Source organism: Piliocolobus tephrosceles, chromosome 19, assembly GCF_002776525.5.
Source record: "Piliocolobus tephrosceles isolate RC106 chromosome 19, ASM277652v3, whole genome shotgun sequence".
Taxonomy (NCBI): Eukaryota; Metazoa; Chordata; class Mammalia; order Primates; family Cercopithecidae; genus Piliocolobus; species Piliocolobus tephrosceles.
Genome location: NC_045452.1, coordinates 25,395,174 through 25,414,133, shown reverse-complemented (window position 1 = coordinate 25,414,133; position 18,960 = coordinate 25,395,174). Strand labels below are relative to the sequence as shown.

Sequence of the window (18,960 nt, the reverse complement as noted above, 5' to 3'; positions counted from 1 at the left end):
ATGCCTAACTGTCTTTGTATTTTTCGGTAGAGACAGGGTTCACCATGTTGGCCAGGCTGGTCTCAAACTCCTGACCTCAAGTGATCTGCCCGCTTCAGCCTCCCAAAGTGCTAGGATCAGGTGTGACCCAATGCACCTGGCCCAGTTACATCTTGTTTATGCAACATTTACATTATGGGAAAATACATCTGACCATGTCACTCCTTGGCTTTTTAGCTCCCCCCTATACATGACTAATATACAGACTCCTTTTAAAGGAAAATGTTTTCTTTTTTTTTTTTTTTTTTTTTGAGACGGAGTCTCGCTCTGTTGCCCAGGCTGGAGTGCAGTGGCCGGATCTCAGCGCACTGCAAGCTCCGCCTCCTGGGTTTACGCCATTCTCCTGCCTCAGCCTCCCGAGTAGCTGGGACTACAGGCGCCCGCCTCCTCGCCCAGCTAGCTTTTTTTTTTTTTGTATTTTTTAGTAGAGACGGGGTTTCACCATGTTAGCCAGGATGGTCTGGAACTCCTGACCTCGTGATCCGCCCGTCTCGGCCTCCCAAAGTGCTGGGATTACAGGCTTGAGCCACCGCGCCCGGCCAGGAAAATGTTTTCTTTGAGAGCTTCCAATATTAATATAAATTACATTTATCATAATCATGGCTTTAAAATGCACAAATGAAACCAAGTGTAAACTCTTTAAGTTAGAGCCTATTTAAAAAAACACTTGGAAATTAAGTATAAAAAATCTGAAATCAGTAATATTCAAATGTTGTTCCACTGATTTAATGTAACATGTTTTGCTGAAGCCAAAACATGCATGTTGGTTGTCATATGCATTGGAGTTCCCCCCTTTTTTTAGTTAATTCTTTGATTTTGAGAGTGATAAGCCTTCACTGTGTCACTGTCCTTATTGCTATTGCTGGTTTTTTTCTTTTTAACCGTGAACTCATTTAGGCCTCCACTCAGTTATTATGATAGGCTTGTCAGACGTTAGTCACACATCCAAAATTCAATACTGTCAAAAAAAGCGACTGCTTTCCAGAGGTCATTCTGTATGTTCTCCTCACTGCTGATGGCCTTCTGTGAGTCGGAACATCAGAGGCGTGTATGGGCCAGTTCTTTGGGGTTCGGTGGGCCCCCGCTGTGTTCCGGAGGGCACCATGACCTGCTGCCACTTCCCTCTGTGCAAGGGTAAAGAAACCTCTGCTTCTAGAATGTGCAGCAGCCTCTCTTGGCCTGGCTTGGCATGCAGGTGTCATTTGCCTGCAGTCGGCTTCTGCGGGCCTTCCTCATTTGCCTCAACAACTCACATGGCATTCCATTCCCTGACACTCTGTTCTTTCAGGATGTCAAAGCAAAGTCTAGTCTATGAAACTTAAACGCAAATCTTATCTTACATAAGCCTCCTTCAATTATGAGTTGTCACTCCCAGAGAAGTGTTGTCTTTACAACTGGCAGGAGAATGCGGCACAAGGATGAGTGCCAAGCATGGGGTGTGAGCCTTGCTGTTCAGAGGTTCCGGTGGGCCAGCCTCTCGGCAACCCGCAACACTCCCCATGGAGCATCCACAGGCACCTGGTCAGAAAGCCGGACTCAGCCCCTGAGGCTGCACAGCTGTTATCTCCTAAAGGTGGCCCCTGTATCCAGAATAAGTTTTATGTATTTTTAGATCATCATTGGATTGGAAACTTAAAGTGGGAATTTGCCTGGCATAACAGACACTAGAGAGCCTGTCTCCGGTGCCGTTAGGAAAGACTTGGTCATAGGGCCGAGTCGGAATTCCCTCCCCACAGTCCAGCCCTGGCCATGCTCACTGAGAGCTCAGGGAACCTTCCCCTGCTCCTCGCACACCTGGCTCTGCCCTGAGTTGGCGGAGAACGGCCCCTCACCTCCTTCTCTGCGCTTTGGTCGTAGCTCCCGTAGTCTCTATCCATAAGCTATGACCATGCAAACACAGGACAGTGTGGGCCAGTGGGACTCAGGGGCCCCCTCCCTGCAGCACTTAGTTTGTCGCATGTCTGTCTCCACGTATGTCCAGCCACCAACCGGGAGTTCTTTGATGTGAGGACCAAGCTAGGACCTGAAGCAGAGAAGGTGCCTCAGCAAGTGTTGAATGAATGAGTGAAGAATGAATGAATGAATGAATGAATGAATGAATGAATCGCCACCAGTTAAACTGCCATTTTTGTCTGTAGCTCTTGTGGAGAAATTCAACCTGGACATAAACAAAGAGGAGTGTCAGCAGCTCATTATAAAATACGACTTAAAGAACAACGGGAAATTTGCATACTGCGACTTCATTCAGAGCTGTGTCCTCCTGCTAAAAGCAAAGGAAAGCTCGCTGATGCAGAGGATGAAGATCCAGAATGCACACAAAATGGTATGTCGCCCACCCGCGGGAAATGTGGGGCCAGGAGGAAAGGGGCGCTTTCATTTTTATTTTTTTATTTTTATTTTTTTCGAGATAGGGTCTTACTCTATTGCCCAGGCTGCAGAACAGTGGTTCACGGTTCACTGCAGCCTCGAACTCCCAGCTTAGGTGGTCCTCCTGCTTCAGCATCTCAACTAACTAGGACCACAGGCACAAGCCACCACAATCAGCTAATTTTTGTATTTTTGTGGGGATGGGATGTGTTAGTCCATTTTCACACTGCTGTAAAGATACTACCTGAGACTGGGTAATTTATAAAAGAAAGAGGTTTAATTGACTCACAGGTCCACATGGCTGGGGAGGCCTCAGGAAACTTACAACCATGGCAGAAGGTGAAGGGGAGGGAACCATGTCCTACATGGTGTCAGGTGAGAGAGAGAGTGAAGTGGGAACTGCCAAATACTTTTAAAACCATCAGCTCTCATGAGAACTCACTCACTCTCACAAGAACAGCAAGGGGGAACCTCCCCCATGATCCAATCCCACCAGGTCCCTCCCTTGACAACTGGTGATTACAATTTGAGATGAGATTTGGGTGGGGACACAGAGTCAAGCCATATCACAGAGTTTTGCCATGTTGCCCAGGCTGGTCTCAAACTCCTGGGCTCAAGCAGTCTACCCACCTCAGCTTCCCAAAGTGCTGAGATTACAGGCGTGAGCCACCACACCCAGCCCCGTTTTTGGTAATTCGTTGCCCTTGCGGATCCCCTAGCTTCACAGAAAAGGTGGACTCAAGAGACTCTAGGAGGCTAGAGCCCAGCCCAGCCCAGCCCTGCTTCCAGCCAGGACTCATCTGTGAAATGTCCCCACCCCTGCTGTCACCTCCCCATAGACCCTACTCAGATGATCTCTATACGCATGTGATACCTGAGCAATACTTAGTCACCCCATTTCCTCCGTTACTTAAAGAGGGCCAGGCAGTTGTTAGGTCAGCATGAGACAGCCAGGGTCTGTTGAAAGGGGCCCGAGGCCCAAAGCCTGTGTGCTGGGAGCTGGCACCTGGGAGGCAAGGGCTGTGGTAGACAAGGCCTCTACCAGGCTTTGGGGATACTGAAAACAGCTCAGAAATGTACCTTCTTGGAAGTAATTTAAGATTTTCTTCCTCTCCTTTTAGAACCCTATAAGGGTCTGGAGAGCCCAGGATGGGAACCAGCAGCCTAGATCCCAGGTTTTCCAATTGTTCAGGTGGCAGACACCTGGTTATGGTGGCTCTTCCCAGAGGCATCTGTGTGACCAAGGTCTCATACAGCGCCCTGGAGGCAGTGCCTGGTCAGTTAACCCAAAAGACAAAGTGAGGAGTGGGGTGGGTCACAGCACTGGTCAACATTGGAACTAAAAGGGTCTTCATCCGCCAGCCATTTGAGATGGGGCCAGACCCTTTCCTCTGAGTGTGTGTGGTGGATGGAGTCTCTCGTCATCATTTTTGGTGGAAACTACACCCACCATGCATCCTCTACAGTTTTCTCTTTCTCTTTCTTTGAAGAGGAATGAAAACCTAAAGCCACTTAAAGGGCAGCTGTAGGGTTCACAGTTCTAGATTTTTACCTTTGATTCTCAGCCACTTACAATTTCACAGTTGAAACCCACACCCAGTGCTGTCACAGCATCAGCTCCAGCCCTTCCAAAACACGAAGCCAAAACATGTTTTTAGTACTGAGTTAACGTTGAATTGAGTTACATTGAATTAAATAACAAGTACAAGTACATCTGGTGCTGTTGATTTGAGGAACAAACACAGCTGATTCCGACCACCTTATGACCCAGCTGGAGGGACCAGAAGTGTGGGGCTGACAGCCCTGGCCCTGCCCCCACCTGCCCTGCTCCCACTCACCCCACCCAAGGGCCACGCCTGCCTGGGCCACAGTGGTGGGACTCTAGGGAATGGAGAGTGGGTTAATCCAGCCAAAGTTAAGTAGAGGCCATGCAGAAAGTTTCTTCACAGCTAGACTTGCAATTTTGTGCAAAATCAGGTTCCGTCTTAGCCTAGCTTCTAGTTTAGACAAACAGGAGCTAGTATCAAAAGGTAAGACCAAGTTTACAAAAAAAAAAAAGAAGATGACTTAAGACAGTTCTGCCAGCCCAATTCTTCTGTGCACAGAGAAAAGACTGTCCCCATTCCATCCTCACGGGAGTCAAGAATGTGGAGAATATGGAGACGCATGGCCTCTAAGGCCTCCATCAATTCCAGCCTTCCTCCACCTCTCTGGGCCTCAGTTTCTCCTTCTGGAGATGTGTGGGGCTCTAAGGGCTTGCTAGGAGGTGCATGGGCTTCTGCAGAAGAGCACACCAGCACCCCCTTCTGAGCCCTCCCCAGTGAAAGGGGCCACCCAGCGCCCGGCTTTCAGCTGCACTGTCCGTCCTCAGCAACCCTGCAAGGCTGGGGTCCGAGTGGGGTCGTTTTAGGTGCTGCGGGTCAGCCCACAGAGACTGCAGCACTCTCCCCCGACCCTCCCAAGACACCACTCTGTGGTTCAGAAGAGTTCTCCCACCCCGCCCCCCTCCTCAAATCCCTGCACCAGGCTGGCGTGGATTGAGAAGTGTGGATTGAGATTGAACGCTTTGCAGGAGAGAGTAGGCCCTGACGTGGTCCTGGTCACAGCCCTCGTCCCTTCTGGCAGCTGCCAAGACGGCCACCATGTAAGTGTGGAGGTCAGGTCAAATGTCTCCCTGCAGAGAAGTTGAAAAGCCGACTTCATTTTCTGGTGATTTGGGAGCTTTCTGCACCCCATTAGGCAGCCGAAAGATGTCCTCGGGGGAAGGCAGCTTGAGCGCTGCCCCTCCCTACAAGGTGGGTCAAAAGTGGGGGTTCTGGCCGGGCTGGTGGTCCTGCCCTGTGATCACTGTGATGAAAACTAGGTGTAGGAGGTCATGTGAGTCCCACACCCTCTCTTCCCCGCCTGTGGATCAGGGCACATTGGCAGCCCATGAAACTGTGGGTACCTGGCGAGCTCACATCACAGGTGCCAAATGATGTAAAAAAATGAAAGCAGCTTAACCCCGTGCTCATCCGTCTTACGTAGTGTTGTGTTAAAATTCAACTTTCCCAAGATGTATTGCGCATTGTTGCCTACCGTTCACGTCTGTGATATTCAAACACATGGGGGCTAAATCATGTTCAAATATCTTGTTTTCAATCTAATAGCACCTAAATGAAGTAATCACAGTGTAGTGTTCTAATTACTGATATAATTACAACCTTGTGAATTTTTTTAACACTGTTCATTATAATAACCTACTAGAAAACCCAGACTGAAATCTCTTTTTTTCCTCAAACTATTTTCAAATTGGCCCGTATCTGCGCAGCCATCTCCTTGCTCTCTCTGAGAGGTGGTGTGGCCTGAAGTGTGTTGGGATCAAAGCCCAAGTCACTTTACTTCCCAAGTCTCCCTTTCTCAGTCTGTAACGTGGGGATAGAGACCTGCCTTCTTTCCCGGTTGCCGGTGGGGAGGTGTAAATGAGATGGCTGATTTAATACATGTTTTTAAACAGCCCACACATGGACGCGTAATGGTCAGGGGGCTGGTGCACATCTTTGTTACGAGTTCTGCTGGCAGGCTCCCTCCTAGATTGGGAGCCAGTGGAGCAGGTGGGGAGGTGAAGACAGAGCAGGGCTGGGTGAGGCAGAGGCGAGGAGGAGCCCACCCCGACCCTCCCATTCGAAAGCTCCCTCCTCACCCCTTCTTGTCTTGTGTTCAGAAAGACGCTGGCGCTGAGACATCATCTTTTTACTCTGCTCTGCTGCGTATTCAGCCCAAAATTGTGCACTGCTGGAGGCCGATGCGTCGCACATTCAAAAGCTATGATGAGGCTGGAACGGGGCTGCTAAGTGTGGCAGATTTCAGGACGGTGAGCACAGCTCTACGCTCAGTGCCTCTGCAGGGAGCAGCTGCCAAATGCCAGTGGCCAGAAACTTCTAATGGGGAACCCTCCACCCCCTGTCGAAGGCCTGGTGTGACCTGGCTGTTTCAGATCTCACTTCCCTGGGACCCCCAAGTTATCCAGGCCTGAGTCCACTTACCTCTCACCTTCAGACCTCGGGTTCTTCTTCCCAAAGGTTTCTGGAGCCCTGCATGGATGCCCCACACCTCCACGGCCAGCTCCTCAGGGTCAGTGCCTGAGCCCAGGTTCCTTAAGGAACCGTCACTGCTGCTGCTGCTCCGAGCCCTCACTCCACATCTGGGCTCTCCTGCAGGCTCTGAAGAGCATCTCTGACCTATGTTGGACCTCCCAAGGGGCCTGCAAAGTGAGCCCCACCCCTGCAGGGCACAGTGGGGCTCCACCATTGGGCATCTGTCCCGATGTCCCTGGGTGCCCTCCATGTCCCACCCCCCTAGCCTAACAAACGCCCTGCAGGGGTTTTCCAGTCCACATTCATGTTGCTCTTTCCTTCCGGGTTAAGCATAAATCTCAGTCAGGGATTCTCTGTATCCCCCATGCAAAGAAAGGAAGGAAGGAGGGCAGGTTCTGTTATTCCCTTCTGGCAACTTCCCAGGAATTCGGGCGTGGTGCTGGGAAGGGGGCAAAAGAAACCTTGCCCTCCACAGAGTCGCAGATCAGATGGTGTAACTGAGGGGCTGTCTCAGACACCAGACTCAGCTTCCTTTTCTGCCTTCATCCAGTGGGGCCCAACAGCCAGGCCCGCTGACCTCAGCCCCATGGGACCTCTGGGCCATTTAGCCCATTTTCCAGTCTCCTGCTGGAAACAAGTTATAATGCAAAGATGGATAGGAAATGTATGACCTCATCTTTATGTATTATGAGGGTCTGTCAGGATTTGTTTCAGCTTCACATAACGGGGCAAAAGATAGCAGCTTAAGGTGAAAGTTTATTTCACTCCCACATAAAAGAAGTCCAGAGGTAGGAAAGTCAGAACTGGTGTGGTGACTGGACAGTCATCAGGGACCACATTTTTGCTCTGCTGTTCTCAACTCCTGGCTTCCTTCCTCTAGGCCACCTCATGGTCCAAGGTGGCTGCAGGAGCCCCGGCATCACAGCCACTTTCCAGGCAGCCTGCAGAAAAACAGGAGAGAAAAAGGACATGCCCCTCTCCTTTAAAGGAGGCTTCCTGGGTGTTCTACATAACGTTCTTACTTAGCTTCTCCGGCCAGAACATACCTAGATGCAAGAGAGGCTGAGACATGTCCTGGTTAGCTGGACACACAGGAGCCTGGGAGAAAGTCAGGCTCTGTAGCTGAAGAGGAAGAAGCAGTCAGTATTGGGTTTACCACCAGCAGGCTCTGCTCCAGGCTATGTTACGGTCTCATCACAGCAACTCTCTGCACTCAGCACCCACTGACCCTGCCCTTTGCTGCCTGGGCGCACCCTGAGGCCCCGCCCCAAGTTAGAGCTGCATGGCCGGGTCTCCCTTGAGCCCCAACCTCTCTGACCATCAACGTTGTCTAAACATGTTGAACAGCCTTCAGCCCCTCAGGGAGGCAAAGGTTTAATCACCTCCCATCTCCTCCCATTTCACTCCCAGATGCACACGGGGCTGCCCTCGGGGGCTGCTTCCTGTTTGGGCAGAGGTTGAGAGGGCATAGAGAGAGTGCACAGATGGGAGGGTGACATCGGAAGTGGGGTTGGCGACCAGGTGGACGTGTCCCCCAGCCCCTTCCTGGCAACCTGCCTCCTTAACCTAGGGCCCCAAACAAGCCTCAGAGGCCCCTTTCCTCTGTCTTCCAGGTCCTGAGACAGTACAGCATCAACCTCTCTGAGGAAGAGTTCTTCCATATTCTGGAGTACTACGATAAGACACTGTCTTCAAAAATTTCCTACAACGACTTCCTCCGGGCGTTCCTCCAGTAGACACCCCTGCCATGCACCCAGCGGTATGACAGCCACAAGGCCTGTGTCAAGACTAATAAAATCCTATAATTTGGGGATTTCATGAATTTTCAAAAAAGCAAGGCCCAAGCCCAGCCCGCCTCTCTCTGGGTCGGGGGTAGGCACGGCTGCCCTGGCTTCTGGCACAGGATACTTGCTCTCCAGGCACCAGGTGCTACCACTATGTCTTGGGCACTCTCACTTATTAGTCTGAACAAATAGTCTTTGCAAGAATGATTCTGGACACTATAAAAGAATTACTAATGCTAACTTTTTTTTTTTTTTTTTTTTTTTTTACATGGAGTTTGGCTCTTTTGCCCAGGCTGGAGTGAAGTGGTGCTATCGGCTCACTGCAACCTCTGCCCCCTGGGTTCAAGCAATTCTCCTGCCTCAGCCTCCCGAGTAGCTAATTGTTGAATTTTTAGTAGAGACAGAGTTTCGCCATGTTGGCCAGGCTGGTCTCGAACTCCTGACCTCAGTTGACCTGCCCACCTCGGCTTCCCAAAGTGCTGGGATTGCAGGCGTGAGCCACCGTGCCCGGCCAATGCTAACATTCTTAAAAGCTTGGACTTTGCAGAGGTTTTGTTTTGTTCATGGCCCCTGCCGGGTGCCTCCCTCAGTCCAGGGCAGTTGGGGCCCTGCACCCAATTACCCGAGGGCTGCTGCCTCCTTTGACCCCCAGCTTCCTGGGTCCTGGGTCAGAGGACATCTGAGCCCCCTGCTGTGGTCAGGGTGGCCGTGTCTCTGCTCCTAGGGGCACAGGCACAGACCACCCCATCCCTGTCCTGCTCAGGGATGCTGGCCAGCCTGACTCCACGAAGAACAACTCACGCCTGAGTGAGACCCCCTGGAGCTTTGGGCCTCCCTCCGCTTTCCTGAGCCCAAGCCTAGTGGCCGCTGGCCGTAACCACCACCAGGGACAGTTCTGAGAGGGCCCTTCCTTGGAACTGACAGATTTGACAAGAGAAGTTTGAAAATAGTCGCTCAGCTTTCACGGACTGTGACGCAGCTGAGAGACACAGGCAGTGTTTGCCGCTTTCTGGAAGGTTCTCCAAGGAACTGGGGAGCAGCAGGCAGGAGAGGGGTGCAGGGGGGAGCACCTCCTCTCCGCCCGGGGCCCCAGGCCTTGCCCACCAAAGTCCCCTTCTCTGCCCCTGCACAGGGTCCAAATGAGGCCTCACCCTGAGGTGGGCAGAGCTCTCCCTGCGTGGCAGAGCTGCGCATTGGATGGGCGTGATTGGGTGGAGAGGCACCCGCCCAGCCCATGCAGGCCTTCTATTTCCAGATGTTTCCTGGGGTCACCTTTGTTTCCATCTGCCCTTAGTTCCCTCCTCATTTCAGCCTGAACTGCTGCAGGAGGAACGGGGTGCTCAGGCAGCCCCAAGTTCAGGGAAAGGGAAGGGGACCCTGAGGAGGCTTATCAACAGGGCCATGCAGTGCTACGGGGCAGAGACGCCCTGGACCCCAGCTGCTTCTCCGTGTGACTTCGTACCAGGCCCCATCCCTTCAGCGTCCTCATCTGTAGAAAAGGTGGGACCACATGTGTCACCTTTGCTGTGGGACTTGGGCATGTGGGCAGCAGATGTTCCCACAAGAGAGGCTTCAGTCCAGAATAATGAAGGCCTGTGAGGGCCAGGGACTCAGCCTGAGACTCAGGCCAGAGGCAGGGCAGTGTCAGCTCCCAGTGCACACAGGCATGCCAGACTCAGGCTGGGACAGGCCAGTATCAGCACCCAGTGAGCACAGGTGTGCGGGACTCAGGCTGGGACAGGGCACTGCCAGCATCCGGTGAGCACAGGTGTGCAGGACTCAGGATCTAAGGAACAGGACAGTGTCAGCGCCCAGTGACTATAGATGTGCAGGACTTGGGCTGAGTGGTGAGGGCAGATGGATGCCCTGCCCATATGCCCTGCCTTAGCATTGGAGGCCCCAACTGGGTGCCCAGATCCCATCCTGTGTGCCGGACTCCAGCTTCCCCATGCTGGCTCTTACATATCTTCACACTTGGCACCAGCAGATTCTTCCACGTACTCCTCAGGAAATACTGAATATTCCTTCAAAACTCTCAAAGCCACCTCTTCCACGAAGCTTTCCTGACTTCCTGAGGCTAAGTCAGTACAATTAGTCTGAACCTGTTCAGCAGCCTTGTGGGTCCATCATTTTTAAGGGTTGAAGAAGGAGGAGGAGAAAGAGGAAGAATGAGAATAAGGAAGAAAAGAACAAGAAGTGCAACTGACTGCATGTATGTGGACCTCAAAGACTGAAATATTTACCATCTGATCCTCCACAGAGCAAGTTTGCTGGGCCCTGCTGTACAGATGTCTGGCTTTCAACAAAAAATGTTGAGGTATACCAAGGGCAATTATAAAAACACAGTTTGAGAAGACAAAGCAATCATAAGAATCAGACGACAGATTTTGGAAGCACTAGAAAAATGTTTAAATAACTGTTTTATGTGTTAGAGTTCTAATGGACAAGAAAGACACGACCAGACAATTTCAGCAGAGAGATGAAAACGGTAAGAACCAGAAAGGCTAGAAATAAAAAAAAACACAGTAATAAAGATGAAGATTGCCTTTGACAGGCTTGTCAGTAGATTCTACATAATCAAGGAAAGAATGAGTGAGCTTGAAGATAGGTCAATAGCATGTATCTAAACCTAAATGAAGAGAGAAAAAGAGTGAGGAAAAATTGCAGAATATATAAGAGCTGTGGGCCAGTATAAAATGGTCTAATAGGGGGCTGGGCACAGTGGCTCATGCCTATAATCCCAACACTTTGGGAGGCCTAGGTGGGCAGATCATGAGGTCAGGAGTTCAAGACCAGCCTGACCAACATGGTGAAACCTCGTCTCTACTGAAAATACAAAAATCAGTGGGGTGTAGTGGTGCGTGCCTGTAATCCCAGCTACTCAGGAGACTGAGGCAGGAGAATTGCTTGAACCAGGGAGGCAGAGGTTACAGTGAGCCGAGATTGCACCACTGCACTCCAGCCTGGGTGACAGAGTGATGAGATCTGTGTAAAAAAAAAAAAAAAAAAAAAAGTCTAATATGCACATAATTCAGGAGGAAAAGAAAGAGAACATGGAGCAGAAGAAATATTTGAATAAATAATGGCAGAGGATTTTCCAAAACTAGTTACAAACACTAAACTACAGAGAACAGAAGCATATAGAACCTGGGAGGATACACACACACACACACACACACACACACACACAATGCATGCACCCCTAGGAATATCATATTCAAATTACTGCAAAAAAGAGACAAAGAGGAAATTTTGAAGGCAGTTAGAGAAAAAAGATACGTGACCTATAGAGGAACAAGGGTAAGAATTACAGCATGCTTTTCCTCGAAACCGTGCTGGCCAACAGACAATGGAATAACATTTTCAGAGTGCTGAAAGAAAATCATCAAGCTCAAATTTTGTAACCAGCAACATACTTTTAAAAACTAAAGAGAAACATTGGATTTTCTAGGCACACAAAAACTGAAGGAACTCACTGACGGCATACTTACCATAAAAGAAATTTTAGGCCGGGCACAGTGGCTCACACCTGTAATCCCAGCACTTTGGGAGGCCAAGGTGGGTGGATCACTTGAGGTCAGGAGTTTGAGATGAGCCTGGCCAACATGGTGAAATCCCATCTCTACTAAAAATACAAAAATTAGCCAGGCATGATGGCGGGCACCTGTGCTACTTGGGAGACTGAGGCAGGAGAATTGCTTGAACCCAGGAGGCGGAGGTTGCAGTGAACCGATATTGCACCACTGCACTCCAGTCTGGGCAACAGAGCATGACTCTGTCTCAAAGAAAAAAAAAAGATTTAAAGGACGTTCTACAGGCAGAAGGAATATGATTGAGTTAGAAATTTGGATCTATCAAAGAAATGAAGAGTATCAGAAGTGATATAATTGAAGGTAAAATAAATTATTTTTATGCCTGAAATTATTTTAAAAGTTAGCCATCTAAAGCAAAATCTGTCACAGTACATTATGTGTTTACTCCAGATTTAAAAGTACAACAAGCACAAGGGATGGGCAGAAGGAATTCAGATTGTACTGTTAAAAGGTTCTCATACTGCATGTGAAGCAGTATGATATAATTGAAAACAGATTGTTTTATAATGTATTTATAAACCATAGAGCAACCACTAAAAATAGACTTTTAAAAATATACTTGCAAAAGGTAAAATTAACAAGTGAATAGAGGAGATAAAGGAACCGTGAAGGTTACATCAGCAGAAATGGCAGAGGAAGTCCCTCCAAAAGTTCTTTCCTCCAAAACAGCAGCAAGAAAACTGGCAACAATGGTCAGGATCAACTTTTCTGAGAACTCTAGAAATTACCCAAAGGCTTGCAGGAACCGAAGGGGCACTTATTCAAGAAAAGTAGCTGAGCATTGGCAAGACTTGCGGCTTTTTTTGTTTTTCTCTCTTTTTTTTTTTTGAGATGGAGTCTTGCCCTGTCACCCAGGCTGGAGTGCACTGGTGCAATCTCGGCTCACTGCAACCTCCACCTCCCGGGTTCAAGCGATTCTCCTGCCTCAGCCTCCCGAGTAGCTGGGACTACAGGCACACACCACCACGGCCAGCTAATTTTTGTATTTTCAGTAGAGGTGGAGTTTCACCATGTTGGCCAGGCTGGTCTCGAACTCCTGACATGATCCGCCCACCTTGCCCTCCCAAAGTGCTGGGATTACAGGTGTGAGCCACCGCGTCCAGCCGACTTGTGGCATTTTAACTTCCCTAGTCCAACCAGCCACTCTCCAGGTCCCCAGCAGCCTTAGAAAATTTAACAGCCTGCATTCCCAGTGCAGCGTGGTGGCCGCCACACAGAGCAGAATGGAGCTGGAGCAACTTCAAAGCCTATTTCACCAAAATATTGTGGCTATTCGGCCTGGCCTGCATGGTGGTTCCCTTGCAAGGCTGGCTGTTTTGGGCCTAACTCAGAGCTCGCCCAGGTGTCAAAAACCTTTCTCCCCGAGTTGAGGAGGGAGTATTTGTAAAATCAAACAAACAACAAGAAAGTTTTTTAACTTGGTGGCCGCCTAAGGCAATGGATAACAGCTGGGGCAATCAAAAGGCTATGCAGAAAGTTTAAAAGGAAAAGCTGGGAAATAAAACATCCCATGGAGGCCTTAAAAAACACCAAGCTCTTTCTTGAGAATCTAGAAAGCTACAAATGTGGACAGTGCTGTGCATGTGCTTGGGGTTGTGAGCATGCTCAGAAAAGACATAAAAAGGCCCTGAACTCTCACCTCTGGCTGACTTTCTGCACCAGCAGAAAGTGAAGGCTGACGCAGAGGGGCCCACCACCTGGCCAAATGTGGAAGGTGTGTCCCGACAGGCACTCAGAGCACTCAGCAGAGACTGGGAAATTTTATTTTTATTTTATTTATTAGTTTGTTTATTTGAGACGGAGTCTCGCTCTGTCTCCAGGCTGGAGTGCAGTGGCGCGATCTTGGCTCACTGCCACCTCCCCGGGTTCAAGCGATTCTCCTGCCTCGGCCTCCCGAGTAGCTGGGATTACGGGCGCATGCCACCACAGCCAGTTAATTTTGCTATTTTTAGTGGAGACGGGGTTTCACCATGTTGGCCAGGATGGTCTACAGGAGAGTGATCCGCCCGTCTCAGCCTCTCAAAGTGCTGGGATTACAGGTGTGAGCGAGACCAAAAAATGTATTGGTTCCAAGTGTTTAGGGAAACCTGTGTCTCATCATCAGCTGACCACCAAGCTAATAACTGAAAGGAAACTTCAGTGGCCACATGTGACAGAGAATGCAGACCTTAAAGAATTCACATGGAAAAGTCACTAAACAAACAAAACCAACTACAACAAAGAGCAGCAACAAATCCTTGCAGGGCATTGAAGGGGGAGGAGACGGGATCTTCCACAGCTGCCAAACGATAGTATTTAAAATATTCAGTTTTCGGCTGGGTGTGGTGGCTCACACCTGTAATCCCAACACTTTGAGAGGCCAAGGCAGGTGGATCACCTGCGGTCAGGAGTTCAAGACCAGCCTGGCCAACATGACGAAACCCCATCTCCATTAAAAATACAAAAATTACAGCCTGACCAATATGGTGAAACCCCATCTCTACTAAAAACACAAAATTAGCTGGACATAGTGGTACACACCTGTAGTCCCAGCTACTTGGGAGGCTGAGGCAGCAGAATCACTTAAACCTGGGAGGCGGAGGTTGTAGTGAGCCGAGATCATGCCACTGCACTCCAGCCTGTGACAGAGAAAAAAACCAAAAAAAAAAAAAAAAAAAAAAAAAAAATTACAGACTTAAATGTAAAACATAAAACTATAGAAAACTCCTAAAAGAAAGCATGAGAGAAAATCTACATGACCTTGGGTTTGAAGATGGGAAATGGATTTTTAGAAATGACACCAAAAGCACAAGCTATAAAAGAAGAAATGGATAAATTGAACTATATCCGAATTTTTAAAGTTTGCTGCAAGAAAGACACTGTTAAAAGAATACAAAGAGAACCCACAGACCGGGAGAGAGAAAAAAAAAAAACTTGTATCCAGAATATAAAGAACTCTTAAAACTCAACAGCAAGAAAACAAACAATCTGATTTTTTAAAAAAGAGATGAAAGATCTAAACAGACTCCCACAAATGAATAGATGTGAATGATAAGCTCATGAAGGATGTTCAACATCATTAGTCATTAGGAAAATAGAAATTAAAACCACGGTGAAACACCCACACACACACTCAAATGGCTACAATTTTTTAAAATAATAAGCTCAAATTCTGGTGATGATATGAACCAGTAGGAATACTCATTCATGGCTGGTAGGACAGTTTGACCACACAGGGACTGAAAAGGGGGATTTTTAGGGTGATGGAAGAACTGTCCTCCATGATCGTATAATGGATACCAGTCTGTACGCATTTGTCAAAACCCATATGACAGTACGCGATGAAGAATGAACGTCACTTTGTGCAAATAAGAGATCAGGGGATCCCAGGATGGAATGCAGACCAGGGACAAAATAATCTAACTGTATTACAAACAGATGACATAACCATACAGAAAGGCAATGGGGGAGGAACTGACCACTATAACTTCATAAAGCTGAAGATGAAAAGCCTGCACGTGGACACTGCACTGGTTGGAAACTGCTTCTCACAAGGGTAAGATGAGCAATAGACTGTAGGTATGTTAGGAATGGGCAAATCCACAAGTAAATCGTAATTGTGGGAGCGAGGCTTCTCACCATCCACTATCAAAGAAAAAAGTTACAAATGAGCAACAGGGCACAGTGGCTCACGCCTGTAATCCCAGCACTTTAGGAGGCCGAGGCAGATGGATCTCTTGAGCCCAGGAGTTTGAGACCAGCCTGAACAACATGGCGGAATCCCATCTCTACAAAAAATACAAAAATTAGCCAGTTGTGGTGGTGTGCATAGGTAGTCCCAGCTACTTGGGAGGCTGAGGCAGGAGGATCACCTGAGCCCAGGAGGTGGAGGTTGTGGTGAGCTGAGATCATACCACTGCACTCCAGTCTGGGTGACAGAGTGAGACCCTGTCTCAAATAATAATAATGATAATAATAATAATGATAATAATAATAAGTTACAGATGAACAAGGTAGAAAGGCAAGAATCAGTTGCATTGCTGAGATTGCATTGTTGGGTCAGGACGGGAGGTGGGGCTATCAGTAGGAATTAATGTCTATTGATAGGGAGACAGGGATGGAGAGATGAGGTAGATAATTGATAGATGATAGTAGGTTGACAGAGAGATGGGTGGGTGGTTGGATAGAGGTAGAGATAGATAAATATGTGTGCATAAATGGCTTAGTACGCTAAATATATTTCCTAGCTCTGTCTCTGACAAGGCCTAGAAGCAGTGATGCCACAAGTTGCAGCCAGCACACCTACCACCCAGATCTTTTTTTTGAGATGGAGTCTCAGTCACCCAACCTGGAGTGCAGTGACACAATCTTGGCTCACTGCAACTTCTGCCTCCCAGGTTCAAGCAATTCTCTCCTGACTCAGCCTCTCGAGTAGCTGGGACTACAGGCGTGTGCCACCATACCTGGCTAATTTTTTTGTATTTTTAGTAGAGACGAGGTTTCAACACGTTGGCCAGGCTGGTCTTGAACTCCTGACCTCAAGTGATCCGCCCACTTGGCCTCCCAAAGTGCTGGTATTACAGGCGTGAGTTACCACACCTGGCCCTAGATCTGAATTTCTAAGTAAAAGGAGCTAGGGCTCTCTGGACAAATGACCGATTCCAAGGCCAGGGTAAGGTAAATACAAGAGGAGCCTAGAACATCTTCTAGTGCCTGGAAGTAAGGAAGTAAAATTAATAAGCAAAAGGAATCAGGAACCAACTTACCAGAGCTTCCAGCGGACAAAGCTACAACCATTGAAGCAACAAAACAGATAATGATAGAATCAGTTTCTAACCTAAAGAATGAAATAGTGAGTTCAGAGTGAGATTAGTGCATAAATAGCAGAAAGCGGGCAAATCTTCCTTACAGAAGAATTCCAAAGGATAAATGCAGAAGGAATGAGGAAACAAAGTCACCACTTGAGTACCACAGTAGCAATTGCTGAAGCCAAGATTGACTGGCGGCTGCTAAAGTGAGTGGGCAAAACTTGAAGGAGAAATGGGATATTGGCGTGGCCTGACAACATCTCCCCCAAATATTGATTAATTACCATGCTGGTTCTAACAGATGCCCACAAATCCTTTGATGTTCCTCCCTGCAGGAGGAGAGGCTTAACTCCTCTCTCCTTGAGTGGAGCTGGACCTAGTGGCTCGCTCCTAACAAATTGAACGTGGCTAAAGAAGAAGAATATCTTTACAGTGGAGAAACCCACAGACATCACTTTAACCAAGGGATCAAGACGCATATCACCAGGAATGCGTCCTGCTCCTCTCGCGTCACCCTAGATGGATGGCTTGAGACGGCAACTTCCTCTCCATGGGATTTTTCTCGGAAATGCATAACCCCGGACTAATCATGAGAAAATGGCAGACAAACACAAACTGAAGGAGAGTCCACAAAATACTCATCCATCACTCCTCAAAACTTCCAAGGTCAGCAAAAGCAAGGAAATATGGAGAAACTGTCTTAGACTGGAAGACAGTTGGGAGCCATGATGACTAAATGCAGCTTGGGATCATGGATTGGATTCTGGAACAGATAAAGGACACTAGTCAAAATTGTTGACATCCAAATAAAGGCTGTATTTAACAGTGTTGTACTGGTGTTGATTTCTTAGTTTGGATAAATGTATCATGAATATACAGGGGAAACTGGCTGAAGGGTGTGGAGGAATTCCCTCTATTAGCCTTACAACTCTTCCTCAAAATTAGAAGTATTTCAAAATAAAAAAACATTTTGTTTGTTTGTTTGTTTGAGACGGGGTCTCCCTCTGTTACCCAGGCTGGAGTGCACTGGCATGATCCCAGCTCACTGCAGCCTCAACCTCCCAGGCTCAAGCAATCCTCCCACCTCAGCCTCTCAAGTACCTAGGACTACAGGCACATGACACCATGCCCTGCTAATTTCGTTTATTTTTTTGTAGAGGCAGGATTTCGCTATGTTGCCCAGTATCAAACCCCTGAGCTCAAGCAACCCTCCTGACTCAGCTTCCCAAAGTGTTGGGATTACGGGCGTGAGTCACCCTGCCCCTGCTCAGGAGCCCTGCTGGGATGCATGCTGGCCAAGAGCAGCAGCCGGGGTCCCTCAAACTGAGTGGTTCCTTGTGGCCTGTGGATGGGGAGCCAGGGCCTGGGATGGCTGTTGTATACCCCTGTGAGACCCTGGTGGAGGGGACTTTTGGAGGGGCAGGTGACAGGTGGGGTCAGTCTGAGAATAGAAGAGCACCATGAAGAGATGACACATTGTGGTCTGGCCCAGGCTGTCCCCTGCCCTGCACAACTCCCTAGGAGGTCTCCCCTGCCCCACATCTTTGTTTATGATCCACATCTGGCTCCAGAGACACTGTTTCTCCTGCAGGCCTATTTATCCACTGAACACCTCCCCTGTGTAGCCCAAAGTTTCCCCCCGCTTATGAGTCCCAAACAGAACGCCATGTCCCTCCTCAGCCCTGTTCTTCCTGCTCCTATGCCCCTTCTCCATGACAGCACCCGACTTCCCCTGCCATCTTTGGCTGTCCCTCCCCCATGCCCCACATCCATTCCTCACTGCCATCCTACCTCCTAAATCTATTGCTGCTCCCACCACCATGGGAGGTACTCAGTGGTGTCTGTAGATTGGATGGATGGATGAGAGAAAGGGAAGGATGAAGGGTGGATGGATGGAAAGAGGGAGGAAAGGAAGGAGGAAGGGATGGATGGATGAATGGAGGGATGGAGGGATGGATGGGGGTAAATGGAGGGATGAATGGAGGGATGGAGGGATGAATGAAGGGAGGGATGGATGAATGGAAGGATAGATGGGGAATGGATGGAAGGATGGATGGATGGGGGACAGATGGATGAATGGGGGGTGAATGGAGGGATGGATGGATGGGGGATGAATGAAGGGATGGAGGGATGGATGGATGAGGGATGGATGGATGGATGGGGGTTGAATGGAGGGATGGAAGGATGAATGAGGGATGGATAAATGGGTGGATGGGGGATGGATGGATACATGGATAGATGAGGGATGGATGGACGGAGGGATGGATGGAGGGAGGGATGGATAGATGAATGGGGGATGGATGGATAGATGGGG

At 48.8% G+C, this 18,960-nt stretch overlaps 1 protein-coding gene across 4 annotated transcripts in view; it reads left to right on the top strand.

Annotated features, from left to right (window-relative positions):
• EFCAB6 (EF-hand calcium binding domain 6) overlaps positions 1-8,315 on the top strand; it is a 304,195-nt gene extending 295,880 nt beyond the window's left edge. For 3 of the 4 annotated variants that reach the window (XM_031934643.1, XM_031934646.1, XM_031934645.1), the window contains 3 exons: positions 2,178-2,362; positions 6,110-6,259; positions 8,096-8,297. In XM_031934643.1, coding sequence (XP_031790503.1) covers positions 2,178-2,362; positions 6,110-6,259; positions 8,096-8,218 — 458 coding nt within the window. In that variant the 3' untranslated portion in view covers positions 8,219-8,297. Of the gene's footprint in view, positions 1-2,177; positions 2,363-6,109; positions 6,260-8,095 lie in introns of all 4 variants that reach the window. The other variant, XM_031934644.1, reaches the window with a different exon arrangement.
• The last annotated feature ends 10,645 nt before the right edge of the window (positions 8,316-18,960 follow it).